At 39.1% G+C, this 19,208-nt stretch overlaps 1 protein-coding gene across 2 annotated transcripts in view; it reads left to right on the top strand.

Moving 5' to 3' along the window:
• The first annotated feature begins 363 nt into the window (after nt 1-363).
• Nucleotides 364-19,208, top strand: part of TPX2 (TPX2 microtubule nucleation factor) — a 56,396-nt gene continuing 37,551 nt past the window's right edge. For both annotated transcript variants that reach the window (XM_068987549.1, XM_068987550.1), the window contains exons 1-3: nt 364-408; nt 3,403-3,516; nt 13,150-13,327. In XM_068987549.1, coding sequence (XP_068843650.1) covers nt 13,222-13,327 — 106 coding nt within the window. In that variant the 5' untranslated portion in view covers nt 364-408; nt 3,403-3,516; nt 13,150-13,221. The remainder of the gene's footprint in view (nt 409-3,402; nt 3,517-13,149; nt 13,328-19,208) is intronic.

Genomic DNA, 19,208 nt, shown 5'->3' on the forward strand with positions numbered 1-19,208 from the left:
ACTACTGGAGTGGGTTGCCAAGCCCTCTTCAAGAGGATCTTCCCAACCCAGAGATCAAACCCGAGTCTCTTCTGTCTCCTGCATTGGCAGGCGGATTTTTAACCACCTATCTCAAATAGTTTGTAGCGGAGCATTCTGGGCTTTGTAGTAACTTCGTCGAGTTGTTGCAACCGGCTCTTGCAGTTACACTACATTTCCCAGAAGCCTTCGGGGCCGGTTGTTTGCTTGTCCCCCACCCTGACTTCCGGCGTCGCCAGGATCTAAGGGGCCAATCGGAAGGCTGGGATTGCCGGTTCCCGGCACACTGATTGGTGCGTTTGTGCAGAGTCTGCGTTCAAATTTTTCAACGGTACTGAATGAGTCCCGCGGCTGGTCTTCGCGGCGGTTGGTTGACAGCGCTGGGCTGAGGTGAGCAGTGAGGAGGGAAGAGGAGCAATTGGGGCGCCTGGCGGTCTTCACCCTAATTTCAAGCGACTGGAGTCTCCGCGTGGAGGGCGCAGCTCCTGGGACGTGTACTGCGAGGGTGCCGCCCTGAGCCGCGGAGCAGGAGCGGAGCTTCCGGCCTCCCTTCCCTTCGCGACAGGATTTCCCCGTGAAGTTTGGCGGACCGGGTCTAGCAGGCTGTGTTTGCAGGTAGAGGCGGAGGCCAGCGTGGGAAATAGAAGGAGGAATTAGGGCGAGGCTGTGGGCTAAGGGTAATGACAATTATATTATTACCCAGCACACAGACAATAAGCCTTTACTGGACTCAGCACTGTGTGTTTTCTCATTTGATTTTCTTCCCAAGCCAGTGAAGTCGGTGCTAGTCTTAGCTCTCTTTTATAGGAGGGGAAATGAGGCCCGTAATCTAGATAAATTTCTAGAAATGGGTGATACAAGTAGTCCGCCCTCAGGACGTCTGGCCTTTGGTGGAGGAAAACAGGTGTGGCCACGAAACAACTGCATCTCATAACTATTTTGTAAAATAGAAAGGTAAAGGAAGTGAGAATATAATTGAAGGCGTGTAATGCGACTTGGAGTTGACTTTCTGTTGGGGGATTTAAAATGCATTCCGTTTTATCAGCTCTCCCCCTTTGTGTGCATCACTGGGTATTATTGCCTTTCTAATTTCCTGTCCTTAGACACTTAACAGATTGGAGTGGAAAGAAAAAGTGAGCCAGATTATAATATTGTAGTGTTGTTTTTCTCCTGTTTTCTTCATTGCTGCTGCTGCTAAGTCGCTTCAGTCGTGTCCGGCTCTGTGCGACCCCATAGACGGCAGCCCACCAGGCTCCTCTGTCGACGGGATTCTCCAGGCAAGAATACTGGAGTGGATTGCCATTTCTTTCTCCTCTTTTCTTCATTAGTGGTTTCTTTTTCTCACAATTTTCTAGTACTTAGGTACCAAGAAATTCCAATCAGTCCTGCTTAGGACAAGATAGCATCTGAGTGCTCTACAGATTTTGCTTTAAGACCATCACTTGGAGTTTGCCCTGATTCAGCCTTACCTTGTCTTGATAATCTATGGCCTGTCTTTGAAATTGGCTCATGAGATGTCAAAATTCGAACTATTTGCTGCAAAGCTAAGGATATTTTTGTGTTGCAGCCTCAGTGTATCACACTGCCTGTCAAGCAACCCCTAATTCAAACTTGAGTCCCTTTGGTTGGTTGTTTTGGTTTTGTACTGTGGGTGTGTCAATTCAGTATTAGGTTGTCACTCTTGGGATAAAAATTATTGTGACTCCCAGCTCACTTAGCTAATTGATCTTTGAGGTTATACTCTGCTCAGATTGGTGTAAGATACTATGTGTGTACAGTCAAAGGGTTTCTGGTATGCTTGAGGACAAAAGTCTGATTCAAATTGACAAGTGACAATTAGAACAAGACAAGATAGCATCTGCATATTCTAGTTTTTATATAGTAAGCACATGGCAATTTAGAGGTAAGGGAGATTGTTGAGGCTTAAAACAGGCCAAGGTAGCTTTGGGGAGCAGGGGGGACACAAACTGCTCTTGATAGAGTTCAGTTAGGAACCAGGGCAGTCTTGGTGCATGGAAACCACCCATTCAATATCTGTTGAATTGGAAAGGCAAGAAGGTGTTATCTTAAATTGACTACAAAATTTCAGGTATGAAAAACTGAGTATATTGAATTAGGTTGATAAATTTTTTTAAGCCTTCAAGTCATTTAAATAAAATAGTTATTTTGGCCAGCCTTATGCTTAAGTCTGTGCATTCTGACCTTAATAAAGTTACCTTATCCTGTAGCTGCAATTAAGCTTCAATAGGTGACGAGATGGTCCTTTATTTCTTATATAGGCACCAGGAGAGAGTCAGAGTTCTCCCATATTTCCTATGTGTGTGTTGTTTTTTTTTATACCTTTCCCTAATTCTTTTGGAATTGTTGGGAAGGAAAGAAGGAGGAGAGTTTTGTGGGAGTTTCTTCTTTTCAGAAATTTTTTATTTTAAGTCTTTAGTTTATGGCTGAATTGCATCTTCATTGCGGCACATGTGCTCTTCGTTTTGCTGTGCTCAGGCTTTCTCTAGTTGTGGTGTGTGGGTGTCTTCTCTTGAGGACCTTAAGGCATGCAAGCTTCAGTAGTTGTGGCTTGTAGGCTTAGTTGCTCCATGGCATGCGGCATCCTAGGTCCCGGACCAGGGATTAAACCCATGTCCCCTGCATTGACAGACAGATTCCCAACCTCTGGACCACCAGGGAAGTCTTCAGGAGGAGAGATTTAAATGTCCTTTGGCAAACAAATTTTCTTTGCCATGGGTAAAGGTAGGAAGCAGAATTTACTCCAGGGACATTGAACAACCCAATCAATTCTGTGAATAGATCTGTGTTTGAGAAAGTTCACCTGTCAAGGTACTTTGTGGAAAAAAGTATAGGTAACTGGAAGAGGTTCTGTTTTTGTTTGTTTGCATAAAGAAACTTGATTGGGGGAAATTAAAGGTTAGTGAGAAAGGTATAAAATTGTATGTAGGAGCAAACTTTAGAAATGTTTTTTATAAAATGCTGTTTCTACTTTTTTAAATTTAAAAAGGTAGAATTTTTTTTTTTCATATACAGTGTGCCTACTCTTTGTCCTGATGTTTGAATAGAACACACACTGTTGACCCCTTGATGTTAGTGTTCCTCAGTTGCAGGCTGTGGAGAGGTTGCTTTGAAGTGGAAGTATGTAACAAGCAAAAACAAAGGGACATAGCACATATACCCTAAAAGCTTTAGGAACACTTTTACACTAATGAAACAATAATCTGTTAAGTTTGACGTTTAGGGGGCATCATGCTATTTAGACCTTAGCTCTCAGAAGTACCCTGGTTTTAAGCATGGTTATCCTTGGTGTTTTATACCACCCCTTCTGTTCTCTGCTAACCTTTTTTGCTACAAAGAGCTTGAACTTGTTTCATCTTCTTTCAGATTCTGGAAAAGAAGTATTTTCTGGACTTCAGAATTTCAGGAGAGAGGTGAAAGAGTATATTGGAACTTTGAATAAAGTCTGTAGTCAAGGGTACTGACTGGATTAAACCACAGGTAAGGCTGTGTTCACAGTGTTACATTGAAAAATAAGGGGACTGCTAAAGCTTAAAAATTATTTAAATAATTTTCATTCATCTTTATAATAACATTTTGGAAGAGAATTTATTTAATATGGAAAAGAAAATAATGTCACCCACTATCCTGCTTCTCAGATAAATTATGGCTAGCATTTTGGTAGATTTCCTTCCAATTTTGGGGGGGGTGGGGGGGTTGGTAACGTATGTTTGGTTTTAAGAAATCATGCACTAATAACTTATCATTTTTTTCCTCTTTGTAATTAGGCTATGAAAATTTTGTCATTCATTAAAATTTTCTGTAACATAAGTTTAATGGCTAATATATTATTCCATTATATGGTTCTGCTGTAGTATTCTACCCCGTGGAATCACTGGTCAAAAAGAATGCATATTTTTAAGACTTTTTTTTACAAAATACCAAATTGCCTCATAGGAAAATTGTGCTGATTTACCTATCCACTGACAGTATACATCACACAGGCACAATTTTATATTTCTAAAATATTTAATATTTAGATTCACGAGTGTGCAAAAGTCAAAGTAATATAAAAAAATTTAGCATTCAAAATCTTCCAACCCTGTCACTGTCCATCTCACCCCTTGCCACCTCATTGGTAATCACTTTTTGGGGTGTCTGCTTTCCAAACCAGACACCTTTTGAGGGATATCATTCTCTATAAGACTGAGTGAGATTTGACTAGGATTGTAACCTCCTATAGCCCCACTGTCAGCCCTTACAAAGTCTCTTAGCTACTTACTTTTAGAACATCAGAGCACTTTGGTAAAGGTAAGAGTTGTTATTTGGCCTAGAGGTAAATGGCATCTTTGATTTCTATCCAGGTTCTATTAGTTATGTAAGAGTGAATTATGGTTTATAGAGTTCTGTGGATGAATAAAAAATGTGTAACTGAATTTGTAATCATTCAAAAATGAAATATGAAAGTTTGGAAGGAAAGTGATAGAAAAGTGTGTTTGCTTGAGATTTTTGGACAGTGATGAATTAGAACAAATGTCCTTGTGTCCTGTGCTGACTTCTAAGTGCTTGGACAGTGAGAGATTGTCATAGGATTTTAAATTGACCCAATTTTGGAAGCTTCATAGATCTGTTTCTGTAAACAGATCTGATTTCAACATAGAAGTTAGCAAACAAATGTGGAAACACAAAGTCCATTAACTTCCTTCAGACTTGGTTTGTGACTTTGATTAACAATTAAAATTGCAGTCTGGACTGCGTTGCCATTTGCTGTCTCTTGCTAATCCTATGTATAGGAAAAAAAGAAAAAAAGAATGGAGGTATTTTCTCCCTGGGTAAGATGAAAATAACTCAACTCTAAGTTGTGGTAGTGTAACAAGATCTCTTATCCCTTGTGGAAATAGGAGAGGGTGTCCCTGGGGAAATGGCACTGCCTGGGATGGGACCATTTTAACTTAACTACACTTCTAATGAGGTCTTGACTTACTCTGTTTATTCTATTGTATTACCATTTATTTAACTCACGATTTTCCTCTAATAGAACGAGGCAAGACAGTTCACAAGTGAACTGTGAGGTACTTGAGATCGTCTATCACACCAAAGTCTATGTTTTGCTCAGGAGCTGCTGGTCTGCTATTTCAGCCTTGCTTAGAATGCACCCTTTTCCAGCTTTCCTCCACCCTGCTCTGAACCTGCACCTATTGATTTATAGAGCTTGTCATGGCTGGTTATTTTTGGTTGGAGAGTGAAGAGAGACAGAGAGCCATGGAGGTTAATTTCAGTTGAATGTGGAAATATGTTACATTGCTTCTTTTACAATCTTTCTCAATTGCATGCTTCCCAGTGTGTGTTTTCCTTTTCCATTTATTTCTTCTGCTAGAAAAAGTCAGTATTCATCTTTATTTTTTTTTTAAATCCTGTAAGAATTTATTCAGTGAACATTTCTTACTAGATCAATAGAGTAAAAGTTTTGATAGAACATCTTTACTTAACTGTCTTTATTGGTTCACTTCAAGTCTGAAAATAAGGTTTTGTTAAGCTACCCTCACATTTCTCTCTGGTGATTCTAACCTATTCTTTTTTTTTTTTTAGTATTATATTTTTATTATTTTTTTAAAAATATAAATTTATTTATTTTAATTGGAGGCTAAATTACTTTACAATATTGTATTGGTTTTGCCATACATTGACATGAATTCGCCACGGGTGTACATGTGTTCCCCACCCTGAACCCCTTCCCACCTCCCTCCCCATGTCATCCCTCTGGGTCATCCCAGTGCACCAGCCCCGAGCACCCTGTATCATGCATCAAACCTGGACTGGTGATTCGTTTCATGTATGATAATATACATGTTTCAGTGCTGTTCTCCCAATCATCCCACACTCGCCCTCTCCCACAGTGTCCAAAAGACTGTTCTATACATCTGTGTCTCTTTTGCAGTCTCGCCTACAGGGTTATCATTACCATCTTTCTAAATTTCATATATGAGCGTTATTATACCGTATTGGTGTTTTTCTTTCTGGCTTACTTCACTCTGTATAATAGGCTCCAGTTTCATCCACCTCAATAAAACTGATTGAAATGTATTCTTTTTAATGGCTTTTTATATGTACCACAGCTTTCTTATCCATTCATCTGCTGATGGACATCTAGGTTGCTTCCATGTCCTGGCTATTGTAAACAGTGCTGCAATGAACATTGGGGTACACGTGTCTCTTTCAATTCTGGTTTGCTCGGTGTTTATGCCCAGCAGTGGGATTGCTGGGTTGTACGGCAGTTTTATTTCTAGTTTCTTAAGGAATCTCCACACTGTTCTCCATAGTGGCTGTACTAGTTTGCATTCCCACCCACAGTGTAAGAGGGTTCCCTTTTAGTATTCACCTTTAGCCTGCAGAACTCTGCATGTCTGTCTATATCTTTTGTGTATCACTTCCACCAGCAAATCTTCTCTGACCCTCCATCTATAAAATGTAGCCTCCTTTTCTGCACTTCCACAGTGCTCTTTGTTTATCCCTCATTACTGCAAAGATCACCCTGTATCACAATTAACTGTGAGTTCCTTATGGGGAAGGATTATATGTATCTTTTCAGACTTTGTTTTTTGGAAACAAGAATAAGCAATGTGATATGATGGATGGCACTCAATAGGCGGTTTTAAAAGGAACCTAACTAGTTCATAATGTAGGAGAAGCCTTTCCCTCAGGTCTGTCATAGGATTATTGGTCGGGAAGAGCTATTCACACAGAATATTTAGTTTTGCAGGAGTCTGAAGCTGTGGTGGATTCAGGTAATTTTGAAATGTGAAGCCGATTCTCTTGCGGCAGCTTGATTTGTGTTGGGGAATGTGGTTGACGCATGTGCCTTTTTTTTTTTTTCTTCAGTGAAACCTGTTGACAGAAATTCAATCTTGATTAAGGGGTGCAGGAAGGCATCCAGTTCCACCCTGCTTGGGGCTCTCATTTAAACAGTTGGCTTTGGCCTGTTTCATTTCCCACAAGGCTTTTAGTTTTTGAAGGTTTTACATCCTAATATTTGTGGGAGAGGCGCTGTAATGAAGCTAGCAGTTGCCAGTAGTTACTTTTGGTTTTGTTCATGTACTTGTGCAGTCACTCTTTATTGAGGAGAGTCAGACTTCTCAATGGATATATATTTATTTGTTCCTTTTCTTTGGTAGTGGGGTAGAGGGGTGTACTAGACTAAAAGATGACCCAAAGGAAGATTTTCTGAAAAAGAGATCATTTTAAAAATTAGTATTTTCGTTTAAAATTTTTAACCTACAAAAAAATTAGGCATATTTAGGTTTGAGCCCCCTTTGCCTTTTAACCCCTACTGATCAAATGCAGTTCTAGACTTCAGAGCACATCCTTCCTTCTGATGCTTGAGTAGTCCCTTTTACTCTGAACTATCCACTGAGAGAAATAGCAAAAATTTACATGCAAGAATACAAACTTAGAAAAAGAGAAATTAAGGGGTGATGTTTTAGTTGATGAGAAGATTCAGCTCCGAGCTTTCTTGGTATACTTAGAATAGGATTTTTAATTTACCAGGGTGTTCTTTTTGCAAAACTTGTTAAAAATGCTTAATTTTTCTGTAGAGAATAGTTTATTTTTGTATTTGTCTAACAGGCTTCTCATTTTTGAAGGAATACTGATAGGAAAACCCTGTATATTATGGTGACCTCAGATTTTGTAATCCTATAGACCAAGTCTTATAACTCAGTACTGCTACCTGCCAGTTTGTGATCCTGGAGTAGCTTGATCCTGGAGGAACTGAGTGAAGTCGCTCAGTCATGTCCGACTTTTTGTGACCCCGTGGACTGTAGCCTGCCAGGCTCCTCCATCCATGGGATTTTCTAGGCAAGAATACTGAAGTGGGTTGTCATTTCCTTCTCCAGGGGATTTTCCCGACCCAGAGATCGAACCTGGGTCTCCCACATTACAGGTGGGCTCTTTACTGTCTGAGCCACCAGGGAGTAGCTGAGTCAGTTCCTTATTTGTAAAACAGTGATGATGATATTTACTTTCTGTTTTGTTAATACAGTTTAAATGAGATAATTTATATGAAGTGCCTAGTAAAGTGTTTGTGCTTGGCCTGTAGTACACAATCAGTATTTGGAAGTTATTATCTAAATAGTATTGTCTCTCGCTCCTTGACATTTGATATTAATCTACATAAATATCTATTTTTAAGCAAATAGGAGAGGCAGTGGATAGTGTGGTGGATAAGGACACTCCCTTTAGGGCTTGTCTGAGTTCAGATCCTGGCTCTGCTACTTATGTGTATGACCATGAACAAATAGTAAATCTCTCCGTGCCTCAGTTTCCTCATCTGTGAATAGTACCCACTTCATAGAATTACTGTGAGAATTTAGTGGAGTTAATACATGAAAACATTACACAGTGTCTGCTTGTCATATAAGTATTCAGTAATTAATAGTTATTACTATTTTTAACTTTGCTTTCAAAGTTTTTATTAGGTCAATACACAAGATTTTATGCAGAAACATTAACAAAAAAAATATTTATCATTTGGATATGTGAAGTTAGTATCCGGTTTATAGACCATGTAAATGGGAAGCATTATTTCCAAAAATCAAAAGATTTAACAGTTATTGCTGGATTATAAGAATAATACAAATCCCAGAAAACCTAATGACTTCTGGACTGTCACCATGGATTTCAGGGGATAATAATACAGCTTAACTAGCTCTTTAAACTGAAAAGGTACGCATTGAAATAATAGAATAAGAAAGTTAATATAGTGAAAAGTGTTCCCCTGACCCAGACCTCTCAGCTTTCTTCCCAGTCCCAAATGCTATTAACACTTCTGTGTCTTCTGCAATAGTCTATGTATGTATAAAGGTATTCATGAGTATACATTACCTCTTTCCTCTTTAACTTGAATGAGAGCACACACTTGTGCATTTTGCTTTTCTTATTTAATAGCTCTTGGAGCTCATTCTGTAGAAATCACATATGTAACATTACTTAATATTAAAGTTACTTAATATCTCAACATGTGGTTGTGCCATAATTTATTCAACTAATCTATTGGTCAAATTTGCATATTCAGTTTTTTGGCTTTTATGAACAATGCTTTGTGTATATTCTTATATATGCCTAGATACATGTTTATAAGATAAGTTTCTACTTTTGGCAAGATCTATCAAAGAAAAATGCAAATTATTTTCCAAAGAGCCTAGCAGTGTAGCTTCATTATTTAAAAAGAAAAAAGGCTGTGAGGGGTTAAATTTGAATTCTTTCCAGGTTGTTTTCAGCAGCATGCTTTGGTGGAATCATGATTTTTAGAAGACTAAGTGGGATTGCTGCATATTACATTCCTGTCTCTTCCCTCCCCCAGCTTTACTTGTCTTTGTAACATTCCTGCCTGGGAAGTCTTCCCAGTGACCTGGGTTAGGCATTAAGATCATGGGAATCCAAGATTTTCCCATGTCTTCTAGGATGTTTGTTCAAAGAATAGGAAAACTTGCTTCTTACAACAGAGGAATTTTAGCCACTATCAGTTGCTGGAGAATCTTCCAATAGGGTCCTTTGAGTAGAAATTTGGTCAAGGAGAGGAAAGGTATCAGTAGGTCAAAAGGCAGTGGTAATATCATAGCACTCAAAATACCTTCTTTCTTGTTTATGGGAAGTAGGTAGGCAGACAGGTAGAGTAACTTCCCCATTGTCATATACATCAAGTAATGCCAGGGAGAGGCCTAGAATTCTGTATTTCCATGTTGGGATTGCTTAGTAAGGACCTATATGAAAAGAATTTTATTGTCTGGAGGTAGGTGTTTGCTGATATTTGATCATCACTGATCAGTAGCTCAGTGATATCTGTTACTCTAGGCCATTTACCCCTGTGTATATGATGACTGCTGTAGCTCTAGCCATTACATCTGCATTCAAGGCAAGAAGCAAGGTGAAGGAAAAGGGGAGGAGCAAGGGCTGTAGTATATCTATATTAGGAAAGTATGAGTTTTCTTAGGAATCCCTCAGCAGATTCCTACTTTGTTCTTATTGGCCAAGCTGTCCCCTGGCTACTACTCCAGGCTTGGAAACTTGGTGATCAAGGGGGTGATTTCTGTCTTAGAGCACTTTTTACTGTTTTGATGGTGTTCAATGAAAAATATTTAATCATACCTTGGCTTAAGCCAATGCTTATAGTTCATACTATATGATTTAAATATTATACCATCTTATGTCTTAAGTCTGATTAATAGTCTTAAAATAAGTCTAGGTGTCCCTGATGGCTCAAACGGTAAAGAATCCACCTGCAATGCAGGAGACCTGGGTTTGATTCCTGGGTTGGGAAGATTCCCTGGAGGAGGGCATGGCAGCCCACTCCAGTATTCTTGCCTGGAGAATCTCATGGACAGAGGAGCCTGACAGGCTACAGTCCATGGAGTCGTAGAGTCTGGCGCAACTGAGTGACTAAGCACAGCACATCTTTTAAGTCTGATAGGCCTCCTGTCTAGATTTTGAATTCCTTTGTGTCTGAGACTAAATCTTCTACTTTTTGTATGAGACAGTGTCTCATCCTTGAATATTAGTGAGAAAGGAGCTCCAGTATTATCAAGCCCAGATTTATGGCCCCTAGCAACTGTGAGTGAACTGCTAACACATAGCTTACTGAGTTAAATTGAATAATGAAAGTAGAAATGGGGAAGTGTGAAAACGTAAGAATTGAGGATAGTAAAGAATCCTCTATTCAGGGTAAAAGACTAGGAAGACTGTCTCTATACTTGGAAAGAGATACAGTACTGTTTCCTATGCAAATATAGACCATAACTACATTAACATGCTTCTCTAACTCATAGGGTAAGGGCAGATGATGTAGAAAACATATTATACTAAAGTCAGGCGCCTCAGTTCTAGATCGGATTCTTCCTTTATATAACTTTATGATATTGGGCAAGTCGTTTTCAATTTCCCTTACTTTCAGCTTTCTCTTCTAGGATGGGAATAATTGATGCTTTAGAGGATTGTTGAGGGGATTAAAATTGTATGTCTTTAGTGTTGTTATTTCATGGTGCTTGGCATGTGTAAGCACCTTTGGTACCTTGTTTTTACCATGATCATTAGTAGTAGTGTTGTATGATCCTGCTGCTAAGTCTCTGCAGTCATGTCTGACTCTGTGCAACCCCATAGACAGCAGCTCACCAGGCTCCCCGTCCCTGGGATTCTCCAGGCAAGAACACTGGATTGGGTTGCCATTTCCTTCTCCAATGCATGCAAGTGAAAAGTGAAAGAGGACCTCATTTTGCTTTATTTAATCTTTATCTATAAACTGAAAAATATAGGTGTCATTTAAAACTCCTCCCAACTCCAAAATGTCATATTTCTACACTAAGTACTTCAGTTGGAGCATTGTTATAAAGATAGCTGTGGAGGTATAGCTTCAGTGAATTCATAGGGGAGACCATGGGGGTGCATAGATTGATTTCACTATGTAAACCAAATAGAACAAATTCCTTCTGAATTACCCAAGTCCACTGAGAGAAATTACCCAAGTCCACTGGCCAAACCACCGAGCAACAATGAGGTTGAGTGGACCTAATCTCATAATTTATCTCAGAGCATAAGTATAGTGGTATAATATAAAGAAAATGAGTACTGAGGGCTATTAGTACCTGGAAGAGAACTGGCACACCTCTCTGTAATGCAAAGGGATATTAACTCTCCTGAGGAACGTTTTCACATTATGTGTCAATAGCCAGTGATTCTGTCTTTTAAGAATTTGCCTTCAGGGAAGAATTAAGTATATATACAGAAACTTAGCTTCATGGATATTCTTCTGGTTGTATCTTTAAAGCGAAAGTATTGGGACAGTCCTAATATAGGGGATAAGTAAATTAGTTATTAGTTGCTGATATATCTGTATTGACATGGAAGATGCTTGCGATATGTGAAGCAGATTCAAAATGTCAATGATCTCATTTGAAAAAAAAAGTAAAAGTTAAGTGTGTGTATGTGTTGTGTGTGTAGAGAGAGATTGAGAGAAATTGTGTGGGTGTGTGAAGTAGTATGGCATTGTGGATTTTTATGAAATCATTTTTTTGTGATCTCATTTAAAAAATGAGCATGTATTTATCAAGGCTTAAAGAAAGTACTTAAATTAGCAAATGTGTATGTAAGTCATTAACTGATGTCTGCTTCTCTTCCATGATACAGAATACTTTAAGTCCATGTCATTCCATAATGAAGACAAATGATTCATTGGGTTTTGTAGGGAAATTATTTGCCAAGTGAGTATAGCCTTTAGGCTATTACTTTTAGCTATTTTTTTAACCACATTGGGTTGGAGTCGGGGGCTGACACTCCTTCCACAGGACAGAGGGCACAGGACAAGTATGCAGAAGTAAGGATGGCCCACATCTTTTTTTTTTATCCTAATCTGCATGTTGTCCCTTTTATGTATTTTTAAAGGTATTTGTCTCTATGCCCAGGAGTAGTATTTTTTACAGAAGTATTTTTAAAGAAGAAACCTGTACTTGGCAAAACACTATTGAGGTTTTTTACTATGTATGAGATACTGTTCTAAGCACCTTAATGGATGAGGTATACACAAGTGAGTAGAGTTCATCCTTGTCTAAAGGAACTTAGGATTTACTAGGAGAGAGATCTGCATAGTTAGCTAATATAAAATTAGATGGTATAAAAGCACAATGGCTTTGGAGGGGCAACAGTAATGCATGGTAGGTGAAAATTGGGAAAGATTTTAGAGATGATTGAATTGGACTTGCAATGATGAGTAAGATTTTGGTTGGTAGCTATGATGTGTTTCAGAAATTGGGTTATTCAGGGCAAAGGGAAAATGCATTGGATGTGGATGAGACTGGAAATGAGAAAACGGTAGATTGAGGAAAATAAGATAATGAATGTAAAAGACTTAGCACAGTACATGACATATCGTAGGTATTCATTAAATTTGGCCTCTTTCTAATTCCAATGTATTTACCTCCAGGAGTGTCAAGTTACTGAAAAAGTAAACTTTACTTTTAGTGTGATTTGAAAAGTAAGGCATATTGCCCAGATTATTTTCAGAATGCATATGTGATTGTAAAAGCAAAATAGGGTACCAGTACCTTAGATAAATGTGCAATCAAGTTTCTGAACCATTTATCTCCTTAGGAAGTGACCTGTTGAGAAAAGTGACACAAACGTTGGAAATAACCTGCTGTTTTGCACCAAGGGTGGGACACAATGTCACAAGTCACAACCTCTTATTCCTATGATGCTCCAACGGACTTCATCAATTTTTCATCCTTGACTGATGAGGAAGATACACAACACATAGATTCCTGGTTTGGTAAGTGTCTGCTTTTCTAGTTGTTTTAAGGGATAGTGACTTGCTTTGTGCTGAGCACCTTTCAAAAGAATGGATTGTAGATAACTAAAACATAAATTCCTTTCTGCACTCAGAGACTTTGTCACCATATGATAGAAGTAGTTGAAATGTCCACTATTTTGGAAATGGACTATCAGTAGAAATCAAAGTTTTGCAGTTAAAAATGATGAATATTTAAGCTTTATGAACATATGGTAAAATTCGGTTGAAAAAAATTGAGTGAAATTCAACTACATGTCTATAGTGAGGGCAGTCACATAAAAACTTGCTCTGTTGTCACTGAGCATAGAGTATAATGTTACAGCTGGAATGTTGACAGTGATACACTCCACCAATCTTACTCAGATTTCCCCAGTATCACTTGTACTTATTTTCATGTGTATTCAGTTCTATGTGATTTTATCACCTGTGTAGATTCACTGATTTACTACCAAAGTCAAGATATCAAACTGTTCTAACATCATGAGGATCCTTGTGTTCCTCTTTTAGAACTATACTCACCTCCCTCTTGCTACCTCTCCCCAGGTCTTTTTTTTTTTAATTTATTTTTTATTGAAGGATAATTGTTTCGCAGAATTCTCCTGTTTTCTGTCAAATCTCAACATGAATCAGCCATAGGTATACGTATATCCCCTCCCTTCTGAAACTCCCTCCTATCTCCCTCCCCATCCCACCCCTCTAGGTTGATACAGAGCCCCTGTTTGAGTTTCCTGAGCCATTACAACAAATTCCCGTTGGCTATCTATTTTACATATGGTAATACAAGTTTCCATGTTACTCTTTCCATACATCTCACCCTCTCCTCCTCTCTCCCCATGTCCATAAGTCTGTTCTCTATGTTTGTTTCTCTGTTGTTGCCCTGTAAATAAATTCTTCATTACCATTTTTCTAGATGCCGTATATATGTTTTAGAATACGGTATTTATCTTTCTGACTCATTTCACTCTGTGTAATAGATTCTAAGTTCATCCACCTCATTAGAGTTGACTCAAATGTGTTCGTTTTTACGGCTGAGTGTTATTCCTTTGTGTATATGTTCCACAACTTCTTTATTTATTCATCTGTCAATGGACATCTACGTTGATTCCACATTCTAGCTATTGTAAATAGTGCTGCAGTGAACAAAGGGATACATGCGTCTCTTTCAGTTTTGATTTCCTCAGGGTATATGCCTAGGAGTGGGATAGCTGGGTTATATGGTGGTTTTATTTCTAGTTTTTTTAAGAAATCTCCATACTGTCTTCCATAGTGGCTGTATCAATTTACATTCCCACCAACAGTGCAAGACTGTTCCCTTTTCTCCACACCCTCTCCAGCATTTATTGTTTGAGGACTTTTTGATGAGGGCCATTCTGACTGGTGTGAGGCGATATCTCATTGTAGTTTTGATTTGCATTTCTCAAATAATGAACGAAGATGGGCATCTTTTCATGTGTTTGTTAGCCATTTGTATATCTTCTTTGGAGAAATGTCTATTTAGGTCTTTTCTGCACTTTTTGATTGGGTGGTTTGCTTTTCTGTTATTGAGTTATATGAACTGCTTGATATTTTGGAAGTTAATCCTTTGTCAGTTGTTTCATTTGCTATTATTTTCTTCCATTTCACCTTGCTTATAGTTTCCTTTGCTGTGCAAAAGCTTTTAAGTTTAATCAGGTCCCTCTTGTTTACTTTTGTTTTTATTTCCATTACCCTAGGAAGTGGGTCATAGAGGATCTTGCTTTGTTTTATGTCATCAAGTGTTTTGCCTATGTTTTCCTGTCAGAGTTTTATAGTTTCTGGTCTTACATTTAGGTCTTTAATCCATTTTGAGTTTATCTTTGTGTATGGTGTTAGGTGCTCTGATATTCCCATCTGTTTCAGAATTTTCCACAGTTTATTGTGATCCACACAGTCAAAGGCTTTGGCATAGTCAATAAAGCAGAAATAGATGTTTTTCTGGAACTTTCTTGCGTTTTTGATGATCCAGCGGATGTTGGCAATTTGATCTCTGGTTCCTCTGCCTTTTCTAAAACCAGCTTGAATATCTGGAAGTTCACTGTTCACTTATTGCTGAAGCCTTGCTTGGAGAATTTTGAGCATTACTTTACTAGCATGTGAGATGAGTGCAGGTTTGCAGTAGTTTGAGCATTCTTTGGGACTGGAATGAAAACTGACCTTTTCCAGTCCTGTGGCCACTGCTGAGTTTTCCAAATTTGCTGGCATATTGAGTGCAGCACTTTCACAGCATCATCTTTCAGGATTTGAAATAGCTCCAATGGAATTCCATCACCTCCACTAGTTTTGTTCGTAGTGATGCTTTCTAAGGCCCACTTGACTTCACATTCCAGGATGTCTGGCTCTAGGTGAGTGATCACACCATCGCGATTATCTTGGTCTTGAAGATTTTTTTTGTACAGTTCTTGTGTATATTCTTGCCACCTCTTCTTAATATCTTCTGCTTCTGTTAGGTCCATACCATTTCTGTCCTTTATCTAGCCCATCTTTGCATGAAATGTTCCCTTGGTATCTCTAATTTTCTTGAAGAGATCTCTAGTCTTTGCCATTCTGTTGTTTTCCTCTATTTCTTTGCATTGATTGCTGAGGAAGGCTTTCTTATCTCTTCTTGCTATTCTTTGGACCTCTGCATTCAGATGCTTATATCTTTCCTTTTCTCCTTTGCTTTTCGCTTCTCTTCTTTTCACAACTATTTGTAAGGCCTCCTCACTTCATGGGAAATAGATGGGAAAACAGTGGAAACAGTGTCAGACTTAATTTTTTTGGGCTCCAAAATCACTGCAGATGGTGACTGCAGCCGTGAAATTAAAAGATGCTTACTCCTTGGAAGAAAAGTTATGACCAACCTAGATAGCATATTCAAAAGCAGAGACATTACTTTGCCAACAAAGGTCCGTCTAGTCAAGGGTATGGTTTTTCCTATGGTCATGTATGGATGTGAGAGTTGGACTGTAAAGAAAGCTGAGTGCCGAAGAATTGATGCTTTTGAACTGTGGTGTTGGAGAAGACTCTTGAGAGTCCCTTGGACTGCAAGGAGATCCAACCAGTCCATTCTGAAGGAGATCAACCCTGGGATTTCTTTGGAAGGAATGATGCTGAAGCTGAAACTCCAATACTTTGGCCACCTGATGTGAAGAGTTGACTCATTGGAAAAGACTGATCCTGGGAGGGATTGGGGGCAGGAGGAGAAGGAGATGGCAGAGGATGATATGGCTGAATGGCATCATTGACTCGATGGACGTGAGTCTGAGTGAACTCTAGGAGTTGGTGATGGACAGGGAGGCTTGGTGTTCTGCCATTCATGGGGTCACAGAGAGTCAGACATGACTGAGCAACTGAACTGAACTGAACTGATGGTGTTAGGAAGTGTTCTAATTTCATTGTTTTACATGTAGCTGTCCAATTTTCCCAGCACCATTTATTGAAGAGGCTGTCTTTGCCCCATTGTATATTCTTGCCTCCTTTGTCAAAAATAAGGTATAAGGTACCCATAAATGCATGGGTTTATTTCTAGGCTTTCTATCTTGTTTCACTAGCCTGTGTTTCTTTTCATACCATACTGTCTTGATGACTATAGCTTTGTAGTATAATCTGAAGTAAGGAAGGTTGATTCCTCCAACTCCATTCTTCTTTCTCAAGACTGCTTTGGTTATTAAAATTCAGGCTTCTAGGATTTATGGAACTAGCCCAAAGTCACAGTGAGTGTTAGTCACTCCGTCTTGTCTGACTCTTTGGGACCCCATGAACTGTAGCCCCTGTTCATGGAATTCTCTAGGCAAAAATACTGGAGTGGCTTGCCATTTTTAAATGGAGGGATTATGCTACTCAGAACCCAGTCTCCAGAGATAGGATTCCCTGATACTGGGTCAGGTGATAGGACACAAACTTTGACATCGTCAACAAATAAGGATGTGAGGGTTTTTTTAATTTTTTTTTTTATTGAAGGATAATTGCTTTACAGAAATTTGTTTTTTTCTGTCAAACTTCACTGTGATTCAGTCATAGGTATACATATATCTTCTCCCTTTTGAACCTCCCTCCCATCTCCTTCCCCATCCTACCACTCTAGGTTGATACAGAGCCTCTGTTTGAGTTTCCTGAGCCATACAGCAAATTCCCTTTGGCTATCTATTTTACATATTGTAATGTAAGTTTCCATGTTACTCTTTCCATACATCTCACCCTCTCCTCCCCTCTCCCCATGTCCAATAAGTCTGTTCTCTGTTTTTTTATTACTTTGGGATAGTATGTGAGACCAGTGATATGTCATGCTAGTTATTGCTGGGTCTTCTTCATTTTTTTCTTCCTCATTAAGAGAAATCAGTATGTGATGGGGGTAGAAATGAGTCCATTGCAGCTGTACTTCACGCTTATAGTGCAGTGTCCAAATGTGATAGCATATACCATTCTCTTGGAAAAGGACTCTAATGAAATCCAGTGGGTCTGTTGGGTGTGTATAGGAGGAAGGGTGGATAAGAAAGCCTGCTGCCATACAGAAGGTCTTCTCCATGCCCTTGGTCCACGGAAACCCTGAGGAAATACCTGGGCTGTCTCTCTTTTTCCAAGGTTTTTTCTTGAAAACAGGAAAGGAAATATTAGTATAACAATACTTTTAAATATACTTTGAAAGAAAAAATGGATCCTACTGTTTTTTCAAAATCATCTTAGTTCTAATGTTCAATTCAGTTGCTCTTTGCGACCCCATGGACTGCAGCACGCCAGGCCTCCCTGTCCATCACCAACTCCCGGAGTTTATTCAGACTCATGTCCACTGAGTCAAGTGATGCCATCCAACCATCTCATCCTCTGTCGTCCCCTTCTCCCCCTGCCTTCAGTCTTTCCCAGTATCAGGGTCTTTTCAAATGAGTCAGTTCTTTGCATCAGGTAGCCAGAGTATTGGAGTTTCAGCTTTAGCATCAGTCCTTCCAATGAATATTCAGGACTGATTTCCTTTAAGATGGACTGGTTGGATCTCCTTGCAGTCCAAGGGATTCTCAAGAGTCTTCTCCAACACCACAGTTCAAAAGCATCAGTTCTTTGGCACTCAGCTTTCTTTATAGTCCAACTCTAAAATCTATACATGAATACTGGGAAAACCATAGCTTTGTCTAGATGGACCTTTCTTGGCCAAGTAATGTCTCTGCTTTTTAATATGCTGTTTAGGTTGGTCATAACTTTTCTTCCAAGGAGCGAGCATCTTAATTTCATGGCTGCAGTCACCATCTGCAGTGATTTTGGACCCCAGGAAAATAAAGTCTGTCACTGTTTCCGCTGTTTCCCCACCTATTTGCCATGAAGTGATGGGACCAGATGCCATGATGTTAGTTTTCTGAATGTTGAGCTTTAAGCCAACTTTTTCACTGTCCTCTTTCACTTTCATCAAGAGGCTTTTTAGTTCTTCGCTTTCTGCCATAAGGATGGTGTCATCTGCATATCGGGTTATTGATATTTCTCCCGGCAGTCTTGATTCCAGCTTGTGCTTCATCCAGCCCAGTGTTTCTCATGATGCACTCTGTGTATAAGTTAAATAAGCAGGGTGACAATATATGGCCTTGATGTACTCCTTTCCCTGTATGGAACCAGTCTGTTCCATGTCCAGTTCTAACTGTTGCTTCCTGACCTGCAGATAGATTTCTCAGGAGGCAGGTCAGGTGGTCTGGTATTCCTATCTCTTTCCGAATTTTCCAGAGTTTGTTGTGGTCCACACAAGTTCTAATGTATTTCTTTATAATTTTCTTCCAGATAATCACATCTTTTTACACAGTTGCAGTCAGAGTATACATTCACAGTGGGACTCAACACATTCCTAAAACTTGTATCAGTAGGCTGTTGATAGAATACACTTTTC

The sequence above is a fragment of the Capricornis sumatraensis genome, chromosome 15 (genome assembly GCF_032405125.1).
Source record: "Capricornis sumatraensis isolate serow.1 chromosome 15, serow.2, whole genome shotgun sequence".
NCBI classification, from domain to species: domain Eukaryota; kingdom Metazoa; phylum Chordata; class Mammalia; order Artiodactyla; family Bovidae; genus Capricornis; species Capricornis sumatraensis.